This window comes from Entelurus aequoreus, linkage group LG05 (assembly GCF_033978785.1).
Source record: "Entelurus aequoreus isolate RoL-2023_Sb linkage group LG05, RoL_Eaeq_v1.1, whole genome shotgun sequence".
Classification (NCBI taxonomy): domain Eukaryota; kingdom Metazoa; phylum Chordata; class Actinopteri; order Syngnathiformes; family Syngnathidae; genus Entelurus; species Entelurus aequoreus.
Window position 1 is genome coordinate 30,941,618 of NC_084735.1, and position 18,203 is coordinate 30,959,820.

The following is an 18,203-nucleotide window of genomic DNA, read 5'->3' on the forward strand; positions in this document are numbered from 1 at the left end:
GCCGGAACTCACAGAACTATGATAAAACATTAGCGCTCCACCTACGCCAGCCAGCCCTCACCTTCCCATCAACAGCCGTGCTCACCTGCGTTCCAGCGATCAACGGCGCGACGAAGGACTTCATCCGTGGGTTTGGCGGCAAGCGTCAGCTAGGCGTCTTCTATCAGGGTAAGTAGTCCTTGTTGTGTTGCTGTAAGTATTGTACTTAGCCGCTAAGACACCGATCGATCCCACCTACAACGTTCTTCTTTGCAGCCTCCATTGTTCATTAAACAAATTGCAAAAGATTCACCAACACAGATGTCCAGAATACTGTGGAATTTTGTCGAAGAAAACAGAGCTTTATGTATTGTGTCCAATAGGGCCAAAACACTTCCGTGCATTTTGACGTCACGCGCATAAATCATATCCTAAGGAGATTTTCAACCGGAAGTGTGGCGGGAATTTTAAAATTGCACTTTATAAGTTAACCCGGCCGTATTGGCATGTGTTTCAATGTTAAGATTTCATCATTGATATAATCTATCAGACTGCGTGGTCGGTAGTAGTGGGTTTCAGTAGGCCTTTAAACGTCCATCCATCCATCCATCTATCCATTTTACAATATAATTACAACACTTTATATACATATTTATATACAGATTTGAACAATAAGTTATTCACTGAAATATATTTATTAATTGTGGTTCTTACAAAAAATATATCTTATAAAATACAAAAGCTAAAATGTCTCAAAGCTCTGCCCCTTCAATTAGTGCATACTAAATAATTTAACTTTAGCCTACTACTACAATCATATTATTTACCAGCAACATAAAGTGAAACAGAGGCAGAGGTGTACTGCCACAGTCAGTAACAAATAAACAGAAAACAGTAGTGGTGGTAGATAGACACAGAGTTTCATCAAACATCTGATCCACTGAACAAAGAGCTCCAAAAATTTTGAACTTTAGACTGCCATCAGTTTTACTCCCTACACTTAACCATGTGTTTCCTACTGCCTGCAGACTTTGCACCCTTTGTTATATACACATGTTGTGTTTCTAATATAAATACATTTAATAAAGTCAAATACAAATAAGGCATCAAGAGACGTATCCTACACTTCTCTTTTGTAAAGTAAATCTGAACAGCCGATATGGGCATCTACATCAACTATATGATTTGCATGAGAAGCTGGAGGGGACAAAATTTTTTTTTTTTTAAATTCTTTTTTTTAAATTTGTGGCGGACGTAATTCTTTCGTGGTGGGCCGCCACAAATAAATGAATGTGTGGGAAACCCTGATTATTTATATATATATATATATATATATATATATATATATATATATATATATATATATATATATATATATATATATATATATATATATATATATATATATATATATATATATATATATATATATATATATATATATATATATATATATATATATATATAATGTGTGTGTGTGTATACCGGACTGTCTCAGAAAATTAGAATATTGTGATAAAGTCCTCTTATTTTCTATAATGCAACTAAAAACATGAAAATGTCATACATTCTGGATTCATTACAGATCAACTGAAATATTGCAAGCTTATTATTTTAATATTGCTGATTATGGCATACATCTTAAGAAAACAAAAAAATCCTATCTAAAAAAATTAGCATATTTCCTCAGACCAAGTAAAAAGAAAAAGATTTATAACAACAAAACAAAATCAAACATTTGAAAATGTCAATTAATGCACTCGGTACTTGGTTGGGAATCTTTTTGCACGGATTACTGTATCAATGCGGCGTGGCATGGAGGCAATCAGCCTGTGGCATTGCTGAGGTGTTATGGATGCCCAGGATTCTTCAATAGCGGCCTTTAGCTCATTTGCATTATTGTGTCTGGTGTCTTTCAGCTTCTTCTTCACAATACCCCACAAATTCTCCATGGGGTTCAGGTCAGGGTAGTTGGCAGGCCAATCGAGGACAGTAATGCCATGGTCAGTACATCAGTTACTGGTGGTTTTGGCACTTCCCAAATATATGTAGAAGAAAAGTTTTGTCATTGTATTTAATCTGAGCAACAACTTGAGGCAGTTTAATGTTTATTAACGTGGGCAGAATTATTATAGTGTTCCCAATGTTAAAAGGATAAAGCCATTGTTTACAAATTTGGTAAATAAATAACCAAAAAATGTATATTTTGTTTTCTTACTGTACCGAAAATGAACCAAACCGTGACCTCTAAATCGAGGTACGTACCGAACCGACATTTTTGTGTACTGTTACACCCCTAATATACACATGTGTATACAGTATATACAAACCCCAAAACCAGTGAAGTTGGCACGTTGTGTAAATCGTAAATAAAAACATAATACAATGATTTGCAAATCCTTTTCAACCTATATTCAATTGAATAGGATGCAAAGACAAGATACTTAACGTTTGAACTGGAAAACATTTTTAGCAAATATTAGCTCATTTGGAATTTGATGCCTGCAACATGTTTTAAAAAAGTGGCAAAAAAAAGTGGCAAAAAAGTGGCAAAAAAAGACTGAGATTGTTGAGGAATGCTCATCAAACACTTATTTGGAACATCCCATAGGTGAACAGGCTAACTGTGAACAGGTGGGTGACATGATTGGGTATAAAAGTAGCTTCTATGAAATGCTCAGTTATTCACAAACAAGGATGGGGCGAGGGTCACCACTTTGTGAACAAATGCGTGAGCAAATTGGCGAACAGTTTAAGAACAACATTTCTCAAAGAGCTATTGCAAGGAATTTAGGGATTTCACCATATAAGGTCTGTAATATTATCAAAAGGATCAGAGATTCTGGAGAAATCACTGCACGTAACATTGAATGCCTGTGACCTTGGATCCCTCAAGCGGTACTGCATCAAAAACTGACATCAGTGTGTAAAGGATATCACCACATGGGCTCGGGAACACTTCAGAAAACCACTGTCGGTAACTACAGTTTGTCGCTACATCTGTAAGTGAAAGTTAAAACTCTACTATGCAAAGCGAAAGCCATTTATCAACAACACCCAGAAAAGCCGCCGGCTTCGCTGGGCCCGAGCTCATCTAAGTTGGACTGATGCAAAGTGGAAAAGTGTTCTGTGGTCTGACGAGTCCACATTTCAAATTGTTTTTGGAAACTGTGGACGTTGTGTCCTCCGGAACAAAGAGGAAAAGAACCATCCGTATTGTTATAGGCGCACGGTTCAAAAGCCAGCATCTGAGATCCCGGACTGTTGAACAACTTAAGCTGTTCATCAAGCAAGAATGGGAAAGAATTCCACCTGAAAAGCTTAAAAAATTGGTCTCCTCAGTTCCCAAACGTTAACGGAGTGTTGTTAAAAGGAAACGCGATGTAACACAGTGGTAAAAATGCCTGTGCCAACTTCTTTGCAATGTGTCGCTGCCATTAAATTATAAGTTAATGATTATTTGCACAAAAAAAAAAAAAGTTTCTCAGTTCGAACATTAATTATCTTGTCTTTGCAGTCTGTTCAATTGAATATAAGTTGAAAAGGATATGCAAATCTTTTTATTTACGAATGAAACAACGTGCCTAAACGTGCCTATATGAGACTCCACGTCAAAAGAAAATGTTTGCCTTGGTGCCCTAAAATATGAGCCCTCCTTTAAGGCAAAACACATGCATTGACCTTAAAAAGTTAACATTTGAGGCCTGTAATCGGACCCATATAATGCATAAACTGAATTTGTCTTGTTTTTATGGCAAATACTGCTTCGGTTTACGTACGAACCTGTTTTTTATCAGACCTTTTTTGGAACAGATTTGCCACTGTATTTCAATTTCCAATTTTTAATATAAGTGACTTTTTGTTTTAAAATCCAGTCAAACTTGACAAGCTTCCTGGCATAGTTTATTTAAAATTATGCTTTATGTTACACTGTGTTAAGACTTTCATTTATGTTGACTAGCAGTGCTTCTATATCATGCCCATAGTTGTGTAATCACAACTCTGTTAACAAGGTGGCACTGTTGCTTAGCTACAATTTATGAACCCTGAGAGGGTGATGGGAAGGCAGGGCTCCTTCCCCCTTCTACCACAAGACAGCCGCGTATGCAGCGAGGAGAGCAGCCACGGTGAATGCAATCTATTGGCTTCTCGGCACTGCTGCTGCTCATGTCACACCGCTGCGTGTAGCCCGCACTACTTCCACCGGTGTATTTCTTTCGCCACGGCCCGCTCTCCCTCCCCTTTAAATGGTGTGGGCAGGAGTGGTATGGAAGACTGCATTGGGAAGCTTGACGTGGGAATGGTTTTTGCTGTTATTGCTCTAGCACCATTCTGGTGACAACAACATGCCGTTGAAATGGAAAAGCGGTTCTCCTGTCAGCTGGAAATTCCCAGTGCCAGTCCTTAAGACATCCCGGTCCTCGCCGCTTTCACCTGCCTACATGTGAGTAAGAGTTCACAGTGCTTGTATGCTGTTGTGGAAATGTATTTGTGTGTGTTTATTCACTTTTAGACAATTGTATTTTGTTTTTTAACGCCTAATACTGTCATTCTTGGTTCCACAAATGTGTTTGAGGGATTGTAGGGGCTGGAAGAGATTAGCCTTGTCCAGCATGCTTTTGATGCTCCTCTGGCACAGTGTTTTGCTCCTGGTTGGGCAAGACACGGCAAGCACCACATCTTGCCATCTGCCTGTGGCTGTGGCTGTGTTTATTTGGAAATGGGGACCGGGCGGCTTGGGAGGAGCCTGCCTTTGTCAGGATGTCTGGCTTGCCCTGGTTTACAAGCTATTGTCATCTGCTACTGTTCTGGAGGAGGGGGGGAAGGGTGGGCTAGAAGGTCTTCACACTAGCTCTCGCCATTCTCTATTTTCGGCCTTCTTTTCATCCGCTTTCTTCTAATGGTTCCTGTTCACCATGGCTTTCGGTTGCAAAGAGTACAAAATAAAAACTGGTTGTGTTGAAAGGGGAAAATAAATCATTTCAAGGCAAGCCTGGCTACCTCCTGGGTAATTTCATTCGATTTTTTGCACAAGTGGATTTATGCAATCTTCAATTATTGTGCGCAGATTTACTTTTGAGCTACTTAAGAGCTTAATTTTGGTAGTTTAAAGAAATGCTGCACAGCAAGAGAATACGTTATACTAAAGGCAGTTTTTCCTTTCACACATTCTACTATCACCAGTGGAACATCTTAATGGTTGGTAGATGTATGTATGTGCCTTGATTAAATGCTAATACTCTATTAATCCTTTAAGAATAAAACAAGTATTTTAAGTATTACACCATTAACGTTTCAATCTTTAATGAGCAAGGCTTGCATACACACTGTACATGAAAGCAGGCCACAATAACCTCAGTCTTTGGAGCAGTTTGTGTAAATGGCCGTGCCCAAGCATGCCACAGCTGTGGTGTTTGAAGCGTCCACCCTCTTGTCCCCCTTCGTTAATCCCAGTCCTAGTCTGTTGGTCAACCCTCAAGCCATAAAGGCAAGCTTTGCAATCTTGGCAAAATTAATAATATATGTGGTTGTCTTTACATACATACAAATTACATGGAATTTATCACTATACTACAAATTTCTGGGTTTCTGTTTTTGTCGCTGATCTTTTCTACCACAATCTAGATTTAGTTGGTCACTGGGCGTTCAATAAAGTTCTAATTATAAACATTACTTCAGTGGTTGTCTAAATCAGAATGCCTTTCGCCCCATGAAATCCCAATGAGGACTCAAGAGTGCTCTTGTGGATGAGGATGGCATTTGTGTGTACCGTTAAGGATGTTGTGTGGGCACACTGGCAAGTACAGCTTGTCAAGCCTCAAAGCTCCACCTAAATTTGCCTCACCCATAAACCACTTGCTATATTTGAAATGGTTCTATTGTAAGCAGTGTTTTTGGGCAGGTTGATATTGGTCCCCCAATTATAGGGTTACTCTGTGGTCAGTGAAACGTTCCTCCTTTGTTGGTCTTTCACTGGAGTCCTTGAGGCTTTGGTGATATTTTTAACTGCACATGCTACTAGAAAAATGTTGCATCAACAGCTGAGGTTTTGGGTAAATATGCTGTCTATAAACATTTGATTTGTGACCAGATTAGATTATTATAGTGTATGTTGTAAAAGATACACAAAAGATTTGAAAGTTGCAAGACATGTATTTCTCGAGAGGCCCTCCTACGGCTGCAGCTGAGCCTCTTGGTGTTAACACTCACGTGATGAATTAGGCGGTCTCTGCAGCAGACGGCTCTTTGGTTAATTCAGTTTGTGAAAAACTTGCTTTACCAACCTGGGTTCATTTGACCTAGTAATCAAACTATCCGCGTTCCAAAAATAATCAAATTGCCTTCCATCGATAGCTGACTTCAGATTTTTAGTAACAACTGAGTTTTTTTTTTGACACTTTCACTTTGCATCCCACTTCCACTAAATAAATAGAACACCTTTTTCATGATTAGAAATAGTCCTATGAATACGTTGTCAGCCACCGCACAAGACAGTTAAAAAAAACCCCAAGAAACCCCAACAACTTAGAGTTAACGGGCGCAAATACTGCAGGTGTTTCCATACGTTAATGTGTCATCACATGCAATGGCCTTAAAGGGGAACTGCACTGTTTTTGGAATTTTGTTGATTGTTCACAATCATTATGAAAGACATGACGACGGATGGATTTTTTTAATGCATTCTAAATATTAAAAATACATTCAATCAAAAGTCCGCCTACAGTGGCACCTATGAGAGCCGTTCAATTCTGCCTATAGAGCCCCTAAAAACATCCATACCATTAGGGTTTTATATATGTAATGTAATAATGGGCACATTTAAAATATTTATATATTTTGATCATTTTAAGCATATGTGGCGCATTAATTTCAAAAATGCATTACGTTTGCTTATTTTATTTTTATTTTTTTTCTTCATCACTGATTTCTGCTCACTGCAGACTTTATGAGAGCCAACAAACATAATAAAACATCACTTACTGTGCAACGTCATCTGTTATTAGGATGCCAACTGCTAAGATGCTCATATATTCCATTTTGGTGAAGAATGAATCCTAATCCTCACAAAGAAACGGGGTAGGGGCGCGGGGGGAACAAGCGCTTATCGTGTCGTTCTCGTCAGTTCCAGGTCCTAAATTGGCTGTCTAAGTGTCCCAGCTTGTCGGATTACCTATTCAGACATCTCATGTCCAGGTGAGATGCATGATCTATGATCTACAAAAAACTTACAGGGTGCAGGCAAACGAGGAAACGGCAGACCACTCGATAATGTAAACGGACACGGAAGTGATTATGCCGTGCTGTGTTAGCGCTTGTAATAACAATGTTGCTAATACTTGGTTAATATTCAAGTCATGAAATGTAAATTGAGTATTGTTGGCGCTTATTTACTGGATTTTATGGGCGGTAATCATATTTGGACGATTACAATCCAAGTACTGTTAGTTTTGAACCAGTTGTAGTTCTCGAGTATTTATTAGTAGCCAGCGAGAAGGTATATTTTTGACATGATTGTAAACAGAGGTCACAACACTGAAAGTATATCACCCAAGGGGGCGTGGCAACAGGATAGTTGCCAAATGGGAAATGTTTCAGAGTTTTTTGCATGTATGTTATAGAAGTTCACATGAAATTTTCAATTATAACAATGTTCGTGCATTATCTACTTAAAAAAACTAACATTTTGTGGTACATTACATGGGACATGTAAGTGTCAAAAAGACAGCCAAAAGTGTTTGTGGTGGATGAGAACACATCTAAAGGTAAAATATAGTGCACCCAATCGCAGGAACTGGTCTTGACTTTCTAAATTTTCTTTCGGGGGTTGCATGGCAGCACGTCATGTCAATAGACATTTTTCTCCTTTTTTTCTTAATTTTCCTCTTTTTTTCTAAATGTTCCTCTTTTTTTCTAAACTTTCCTCTCTAGTTCTCAAAGGGTGCTCACTAGGGATGCAAACCGTATACTGATATTTTTTGGTACCGGTTCCTAATTGGGTCGGTCCAGGAAGACCGTTTAGATTCTGGACTATTGATTTTTTTTTTTTAATCCAGCTGACTGTCATATAAATGACACGCTGTCACATTCAGTTCAAGTACTATGCACACATCTTAGTATAATCACAAATAAGGAAGCAACTCAACACAAAGTTTATAACCCAAAAACATTTCCTTTTCAATAGTCCCTCAGTCACACACGCTAATAAGAGTTAGTGTCAGTTTGAGGTGAACACATTTTACTCGCGACCACCATTTCGGTGCGCTTCATCAACCGGACTACCCTCTAAGCGATCCAGTTATCCACAGGCCAATATTAATCCACTCTAAAAAGTACATTTTTTAACGAATCTATGGGTCTTTTTATTTATATAATACACACTTGACACATTGGTAGCTGCGAACATTCAATATGGCTTCCGGTCCGTGCCTCAAATAGGTCTGTGTGCAACATAACATAATCCAAAATAACAATTCCTATTGTTACAAAATGCACACCCACCTAACATGCTAATTGATTGTATCAATTTATATATTTGATATCATGTTAAATGTGTGTGAATGAACAGGAATACCATAAATGAATATTATTTTACTTTTTTATTTTATTATTATTATTTTAAATGTTATAAGGACAAGCGTTAGAAAATTGATGGATAGAAGCACAGTGATGGATCTGTGGTCTTTACAAGTTGACATAACAACTGCATTGCACACGCAAACATAGTTGACTTGTTTAAGACCTAAAAAGCTGGTGTTGATAAAATACCTCCATGCTGTGCGATATTATATCATAATGTTGCTGGTGCACAACCTCTTGTGCTAATAAAATGCTGGTAAAAATGCATTTATTCACACAATGTACATATAGTACCGGTAAGTGAAGTGAATTACTTTTATATAGCGCTTTTTCTCAAGTGACTCAAAGCGCTTTACATAGTGAAACCCAATATATAAGTTACATTCAAACCAGTGTGGGTGGCACTGGGAGCAGGTGGGTAAAGTGTCTTGCCCAAGGACACAACGGCAGTGACTAGGATGGCGGAAGCGGGGATCGAACCTGCAACCCTCAAGTTGCTGGCACGGCCGCTCTACCAACCGAGCTATACCGCCCCAAGAGTACCTATAAAAACCGGTATCGATAAGAAATATCGATATTGTTATCAGTATTGATAAAATCCTAGCGATATGCATCCCTAGTGCTCACATCCCTATATTTTACTGTATGTGTTATTATTTTGGTGTTATTTAAAAAATAAAAAATAAAAATACTCTTTAATTTTAACAAGGTGTGTTTTGCATTATTTTTTGGGGTGCACCTTTCACATTTAAATTGATTCACAGTACCTGATAATTGATACAGATATTCAAAGGTACCAATTTCAAAAATTAAAAAGCATTGTATATTTTTATATAACTCACTGATTGTTCCATATCAAACATACTGTATTGAAGTGTGGAGTAGTGCCTGTAAACATATTTAAATCCAGTCTTCCTTCTGCTGAAAAGAGCGGTAAGAATCAGTACTGGAAACGCACACAGGGAACCCACAAGCAGTTAAACGTATTACATTTTCATGAACTGGCAGAGTATAATATCCTAAAAATTATGTACAAAGAACCTGCAACAATTCTACAAAACATTCAAAACAGATTTGTAAAAAGAGAAAGTAATTATAATCTGAAAGGAACTGAGATCTTTAATAAATTTACATTAAGAACAGGTGATTTCAATCAGAGATGTTAGTTTATGGAACAAACTTGACAGTGGAATAAAACAATGTACATCTCTATATTCATTAAAAAACATGTACAAATAATTATGATGGAAAAATATGACTGAGTAGAATTATTTCTTCATTATTGGTTTAAATCTTGTAAAATGAAAATATGGCTTTGTAGTCGCCAACATTGAAAGTCAATTGTTGTATTTGTGAAAATAGGGGGCAGATATTATACGTTTTCAACTTCTTTCTGCTCTTTTTCATTCATATTTTACTTTAATGTTATGTTGATTGATTTATTTTTATTTTATTCCTTTGTTTGATTTTTTATGAATGAAATAAATAAACTGAACTGAACTGAAATTTCCAATACAGTGTGTGTCTGTTTGCGTTCATGTGGTCATAAAGAGTAATTTGTTTAATATTAAAGAAATATATATATTTTTTCAATTTATCATATTGTTTGGCTGTTAATAACTGCACTGTTTATTACCCTTCTGAATCTCATTTGTAAGTTTGAATTAATTTTAGTTTGTCCTTGGTGTGTGGCTATAGTCAGGTAGCAGTCTTTTTCATTCATTTTAATGTGAATGGTAAATGGTAAATGGGTTACACTTGTATAGTGCTTTTCTACCTTTTTAAGGAACTCAAAGTGCTTTGACACTATTTCCACATTCACCCATTCACACACACATTCACACACTGATGGCGGGAGCTGCCATGCAAGGCGCTAACCAGGACCCATCAGGAGCAAGGGTGAAGTGTCTTGTTCAAGGACACAACGGACGTGACTAGGATGGTAGAAGGTGGGGATTGAACCAGTAACCCTCAGATTGCTGGCACGGCCACTCTCCCAACTTCGCCACGCCGTCCCCATTTTAATGTGCCAGTCTTGTTTGTTGCTGTGAGTATTGTACTTATTACACACTATTTGATTGTAATGTGCATCTTAGTTGTAATTTTCATTACAACGTTTGAAAGGTGTTGAAATCAGCATGTAAAAGGGACCCCCTTGACGAGATGCTGCATCTCACGGGGCTGTCCTAAATAAATTTAATTTAAAGCAAAATTGCTAACACTAATCAGTGGCATGTATATGGCATATCCAATTTAAATTAGCATTAAGCAAGCATATTCTGAAAAGTGGAGCCTTGCTTTTTTTCCTGTTTTTTTCAGACATATTTGCTTCGTTGGCATAGAAAATTGCAGCAACCGAATCAGCAACTGGACATGACGTCGCATGCAACAAAGATTGAAGTATAGTACTGTTTCGTTATACATGATTTGGTACCCAGAATTTGATCTATACTTAGGAAAGTACTCAATTCTGTTCCTGTCTTTAGCTTTCCAGTACTGGAAAACTACTGGTACTTAAAATTGCAAACGGTGCACAAACCAAGGTAATAAGTTGTTTACATTATTGTATTGCAAACTGGTTAAATCAATGAAGTGTAAAAAAACATTTTGCTTCTGCAGTAATAATGGGTCATAAACAGGCTTTTTTGCATTGTTTATGTGAGAGTTATGTTCCTTGTCTTTTGCAAGGTACATTAAATTCTTGCTCGCTTGTTGTCCACATGCAAGTAGCCACAGGAGGTGTGTTTTTGAACGATGCTCACTCATCACTTGTCACCTTACATAGCATATTGCATTAACACAATATTGTTGAGCTTTTTTTAATTGAGGTGTATGTCAAGGAATAACATGTCTGGAAGCCTTTGTTGGAATAGAATGGGGTCAGCATTTTCCATAATGGTCCAGGCAGTAATTCAAAAAAAAAAAAACAAGTGAAACACAACCTGATTATTTACTGGTGTTTACTGCCACACTGCTGCTCTGCACTTGCTTTAAGTATTGCGTCAATGTCAAAATCTTTTTTTGCTGTTATTGTGGTACAGTGACAACTTCGTTCACATTTGTTCCTAAAAATGTAAAGCATCTCCAAGCAAGTACTATTTTTGTCCTTTGTCGTTTTTTAGTCGTACACATCTTGTGCTGGGTTGTCTTCCTTCAGAAGCATCCTTCAGGTTGATTTAGCATTTTGTGCATGTTGACAGATTGTCTGCAGCTCCCACATTAAAGCTTTTTTTTCTCCTCTTAACTATTTGTGGTGCAGATTTGAAAATTTTTACATTTCAGTTATTCCTTAACACAGCTATTTTTATTGTAAATGTGAAAACAAATCCAACTACCGGTACTCATTCAGCATAACATGGCCGAATCTTGATTTTTCTGCTAATGACTTGTGATGATTATTACAAATGTGGTGATTATGAAGTGTTTGACCTGGCACGGTGTCTTGGAAAGGTTAAATTTTAATTGTTTAAATGTGTTGCCTTGAGTTACATTTTTGGTTTTGATGCTAGAATATACACTTGAGGCATATTTTCCATCTTGTGTTTGTTCATTTGGTTTTCTCAGCAGTTCATTAGAATTGTTTGAGGAAATGACAAGCTGGTCATAGATGTTACAATTGCTCAGTAACATGATTACATCCTTTTGAGTAGAAATGGTATCTATAAATAAAGTGTGCTGTGTTTTAATTGTCTATGGAATAAATTGTCCGAATTCATGATGAATATGATGACAGATAACCTCTTCATGGTTGCAACGTGTCCACCGCCGACACGCACATCCTCTGCCTTTTATAGGTCAGTTTGATAGAATAGAGATGTGTGACAGAACATTTTTAATTCTCTGCGGCTGTCTCCTTTTTTCACCTAACTGCCTTCGACTGCATTGTAAACACAAACAAGCAGTTCTTCTAGAAAATACAGCAATTTCACGGAGCTGTTTTAACGTATCTTTTGATCAGAAGGAAGAACTGTGTCTTGTCATCAAAGCAGGGGGGTGCATAATGTAAAGAAGCGCCTGTGAGCACAAGTGTTTGTACACATATTTATTACATTATTCATAAGGCATGTGACACCGAAAATTATGTCTCAATAATTGGGGGAAAAAGCCACCTCACTGCATTGAATAAACCAGGTTTATACAGTGCTGTATGTGAGGAAGTACTGATTCTGCTGCATTTTTTTTCTGCCGTTCACCTTTGCATTGTTACAATTCTGAGCCTGCAGAGATCTGGGATGACCTAATGCAGTGGTCCCCAACCACCGGGCCGCGGCCCGGTACCAGTCCGTGGATCGATTGGTACCGGTCCGCAAAATAAAAAAAATTAAAAAAATGTTTTTTTATTTTTTATTAAATCAACATAAAAAACACAAGATACACTTACAATTAGTGCACCAACCCAAAAAACCTCCCTCCCCCATTTACACTCATTCACACTCATTCGCACAAAAGGGTTGTTTCTTTCTGTTTATAATATTTCTGGTTATTACATTATATATCAATATAGATCAATACAGTCTGCAGGGATACAGTCCGTAAGCACACATGATTGTATTTTTTTATGACAAAAAAAAAAAACACCACTCCCCGCCACCTCCCCCCCCCCCCCCACCCCCCGCTTCGTCCCCCCGGTCCGTGGGACACATTTTCAAGCGTTGACCGGTCCGCAGTTACAAAAAGGTTGGGGACCACTGACCTAATGTATAGTGGACTGGGATGTTTTGTACATTCATTTATTTGTTGTGGTCCGCTACAACGTAACTCTACACACTACTACAAACCCCAAAACCTGTATAGTTGGCACGTTGTGTAAATCGTAAATAAAAACAGAATACAATTATTTGCAAATCCTTTTCAACTTCTATTCAATTGAATAGACTGCAAAAACAAGATATTTAATGTTCGAACTGAGAATCCCAATTTTTTTTGCAAATCATTAACTCAGAATTTAATGGCAGCAACACGTTGGTACAGGGGCATTTTTACCACTGTGTTACATCACCTGTCCATTTAACAACACTCAGTAAACGTTTAGGAACTGAGGAGACCAATTTTTGAAGCTTTTCAGGTGAAATTCTTTCTTGATGTACAGCTTAAATTGTTCATTTTACGCTTCATGGTTTAAATGGGAGACCGGTCTGGACTACAGGCAGGCCAGTCTAGTACCTGCACTCTTTAACTACAAAGCCACGCTCTTGTAACATGTGCAGAATGTGGCTTGGCATTGTTTTGCTGAAATAAGCAGGGGCGTCCATGAAAAAGACGTTGCTTGGATGGCTACATTTGTTGCTCTGAAACCTGTATGTACCTTTCAGCAAAATGGTGCCTTCACAGATGTGTCAGTTACCCATGCCTTGGGCACTAATGCACCCCCATACCATCACAAATGCAGGCTTTTGAACTTTGCGCCTATAACCGTCCGGATGGTTCTTTTCCTCTTTGGTCCGGAGGAGACAACGTTCAGAGTTTCCAAAAACAATTTGAAATGTGGACTTGTCAGACCACAGAACACTTTTTCACTTTGTATCAGTCCATCTAAGATGAGCTCGGGCCCAGCAAAGCCGGCGGCGTTTCTAGGTATTGTTGATAAATGACTTTCGCTTTGCATAGTAGAGTTTTAACTTGCACTTACAGATGTAGCGACGAACTATAGTTACTGACAGTGGTTTTCTAAAGTGTTTCTAATCTCATGTGATAATATCCTTTACACACTGATGTCGGTTTTTGATGCAGTACCGCTTGAGGGATAGAAGGTCACAGGCATTCAATGTTGGTTTTCGGCCTTGTCGCTTACTTGCAGTGATTTTTCCAGATTCTCTGAACCTTTTGATGATATTATGGACCGTAGATGGTGAAATCCCTAAATTCTTTGCAATAGCTGGTTGAGAAATGTTGTTCTTAAACTGTTTGACAATTTGCTCACGCATTTGTTCACAAAGTGGTGACCCTCGCCCCATCCTTGTTTGTGAATGACTGAGCATTTCATGGAAGCTGCTTTTATACCCAATCATGGCACCGACCTATTTCCAATTAGCCTGTTCACCTGTGGGAGGTCCCAAATAAGTGTTTGATGAGCATTCCTCAACTTTCTCAGTCTTTTTTTGCCACTTGTGCCAGCTTTTTTGAAACATGTTGCAGGCATCAAATTCCAAATGAGCTAATATTTGCAAAAAATAAGAAACTTTACCAGTTTAAACGTTAAGTATCTTGTCTTTGCAGTGTATTCAATTGAATATAGTTTGAAAATGATTTGCAAATCATTTTATTCTGTTTTTATTTACGATTTACACAACTTGTCCCCGGTGTACCCCGCCTTCTGCTCGAATGCCGCTGAGAAAGGCAGTATAGTAATTAAATATACAATGCATGTTTTATCTTTCAAAACTGTGAACTCATACATTGAGCGCAGGTAACAACATGAATATCTTATTAATCACCCAAACACACATCTACCGTTGCATGTAATTAAACCAACTTCGCAGGTCAATAACTTAAAAACATGTTTCGTTTTTAAATAAGGTTTAAAACCATGAGATAATGTTGCACATTTTTCGACAAAATCCAAAAAGATCCACTATGGGATATCCATCCATCCATTTTCCACCACTTGTCCCTCTCGGGGTCGCGGGGGGAATCTGTGCTTTAAGTTATTTTAAAAATAGCTTTTACTTAGTAAATACTTACATCCTTAACAGAAAGATTTTAGGTCTGAGTTTGACACAGCAAACGCGTCAAATATGTTGCTGGTTACGCCATTTTGTGACGCTTCTATTTCTCACATTTCTCTGGATCGGGGTTTGCAACCCGCGGCTTCGTAGCTGCTTGTGGCTCCCTTGGACGACATTTTTTAACACCAAAATGGCGAAAATTATTATAAAGTGTTCCATAATTAGCAAGTGTTTGAGACCGTGAATGTGTCATCTTGAGTGTGCGACATGGGTGGCAGACCCGCCATTAATACATACATAAAAGAAACATCTAAAAAGGAAGAATGAAGTTTAATTCTGTATGGACAGATTCCTTAGCCGGTAAAATATATTTAAAAAATAGCCTAAAACTAGTTAAATTAGAAATTTGTCATAACAAGTTAACTTTATTATGTGCTTATTTTTGTTTAGTGAAAGACGGGGCAAAATGATTCTATTGATTAGCAAATTGTATACCACTGCTGTAGACAGATACCTATTCCTGACTGCAATGATTTTATCACTAACCCCAATCCAAAAATCATTGTATTTTTAAGCAAAATGTCATGCTTTTCCTTACGGTGTTGTCAGACGTAAGGAGTGTTTGCATACGCCCTTGAAAAACGTGAAGCATTCATCAAAAGCACCATACACGTCCCATGGGCGGGTTAAGTTTACGGACCACAGCATTGTCTGTCAGATGCTCACAACCCTGAAATAAATGATTTCATGAGGTTTCTATTGGTTCCCAACTGAGACTAAGACTGCAAAGCTATTCTTATAAATCTTTCAAGAGCCACTGTCATGTCGAGGAAAAGCCAAGTTGACTTTAGCTTCTTAAACTGTCCCTGGTAGAAGGATGTTTTAAGCTTTCCACTGACAGGAAGGGATTTGATAAACTGCCACTTTCATTCCCTCTTTACTCATTTCCCCTGATGCTTTTTAATGGTCTCTTTAAATCCCTGTTCATTCGTAAAATCTAGATTGGTAAATAAAGGTCAAGTCCTGTCCTTGCAGTCTGACTTATAGATGCCTTCTCATTTCAACACTGAAATATTGTGGTAGCAAACATATTTATAATTCTATAATGAGTACATCATTAATTATTTTCTAATAATTTTCTGTAACAGTTACCGTCTCTCTCATGTGGGATGCTGTAGATGTTGTCTTCTTTGTTTCGTTCCGGCAGCCACCAACACTCCTTTGTGGTGTGGACAACCCACTCTCTGCTCGCTGCCTGTCCGACTTACCATCTGACAGGGTAAATGTAGCTGTCCAGTGCCTGTGTTGTATGTCCTTTGTGATTGTGACCACAGTGTGTTGAGAATTGATGGTGTTGTTGTTGTCCTGCTAGTTTTTGCCACCCTGTGTGAAATTACCCAGACGTAACCAGTACACATAAATACCTGATGAGATATTTCTGGTAGTACTAGTGACTATGAGCTTTGTCTCTTTTCTGTGTCTGCTTTTGCCAAATTTCAATTAGACTTATTTTTTCTGTAGTTCTTGTTACAATGTGAAACAAATGTCAACACGCTTGGTTGTCACAATGTTTAGCTATCACATGCTCCTAATTTGACAGTACTAATTCGCACATACGCAGCCTTAAAGGTCAGGCCCATTTTTTTCCGGGATGCCAATTGATGTACAATTTGTCCATATTTCAAAATTTAGTATTAAGCTGTCAAAGAGTCACACTGTTGTCAGTCAAACCTCTATTAACTGTACAGGCAATGTTTTAAACAAGTGTAAAAAGAAGTTCACCAAAATACAATAAAACTATGGGTATATGGGTGAAAAAAATCATACTCAACCTTTTTTGATGTATGGCAAGTGAAGAGAGTTTAAACCTATGATGTTAACAATCCATCCATCCATCCATCTTCTACCGCTTGTCCCTTTCGGGGTCGCGGGGGCTGCTGGAGCCTATATCAGCTGCATTGGGGCGGAAGGCAGGATACACCCTGGACAAGTCGCCACCTCATCGCAGGGCCAACACAGATAGACAGACAACATTCACACTCTCATTCACACACTAGGGCCAATTTAGTGTTGCCAATCAACCTATCCCCAGGTGCATGTTTTTTGGAGGTGGGAGGAAGCCGGAGTACCCGGAGGGAACCCACGCAGTCACGATAGAACATGCAAACTCCACACAGAAAGATCCCGAGCGCAGGATCGAACCTAGGACCTTCGTAATCTTATGCAATGTACTGACTATACATGCAATTTTTACCCAGCATAATTTGGTCTATTTCTTATTCTTATAATAATTAATATGGAACATTTACAATTGTGCGTTTCGCTGTACCTCAGTTTAACCTTATCAATCCCTTTCACATTTCTGTTAGATAATGCACCACTTCTCGCAGAAAATTGTTGAAGTTATAAATGCTTTGGTATTCACATGTTTATTTATTTTGTTTGTAATGGAACAACACAAAAAAAACCACACAAAAAAGCCAAATCTGATATTATTTTACTCATAATTCCAAAAATGGACTGGACAAAATTATTGGCACCTTTTTCAAAATTGTAAGAAATTGTTGTATTCTAAGCATGTGATACTCCTTTAATTTGTAATTAAACTCACCTGTAGCAAGTAACAGGTGCTGGCAATATAGAAATCACACTTGCAGCCAGTTGTGTGTACCACACTGAGCATGGAGAAAAGAAAGAAGAGCAAATAACTCTCAGAAGATTTGAGAACCAGGATTGTAGAAAAGCATGGACATTCTCTAGGCTACAAGTCCATCTCCAGAGATCTAAATGTTCCTGTGTCTACTGTGCGCAATGTCATCAAGAAGTTTAAAGCCCATGGCACTAAACTAAGCTCCCTGGACGTGGACGGAAAAGAAAAATTTATGAAAGACTGCAACGAAGGATTGTTATAATTGTGGATAAAGAACCTCGATCCACTTTCAAACAAATTCAAGCTGACCTGCAGACACAGGGTACATTAGT

The 18,203-nt window shown here is 38.0% G+C and overlaps 1 protein-coding gene across 2 annotated transcripts in view; it reads left to right on the forward strand.

The window, feature by feature from the left end:
* klhl13 (kelch-like family member 13) overlaps positions 1-18,203 on the forward strand; it is a 65,408-nt gene that overhangs the window by 11,477 nt on the left and 35,728 nt on the right. Inside the window, exon 1 of one of the 2 annotated variants that reach the window (XM_062047735.1) lies at positions 4,179-4,423. The exons of the other annotated variant lie outside the window; for it this stretch is intronic. Coding sequence (XP_061903719.1) covers positions 4,326-4,423 — 98 coding nt within the window. The 5' untranslated portion in view covers positions 4,179-4,325. Of the gene's footprint in view, positions 1-4,178; positions 4,424-18,203 lie in introns of those variants that run through there. 2 annotated transcript variants of the gene reach the window in all.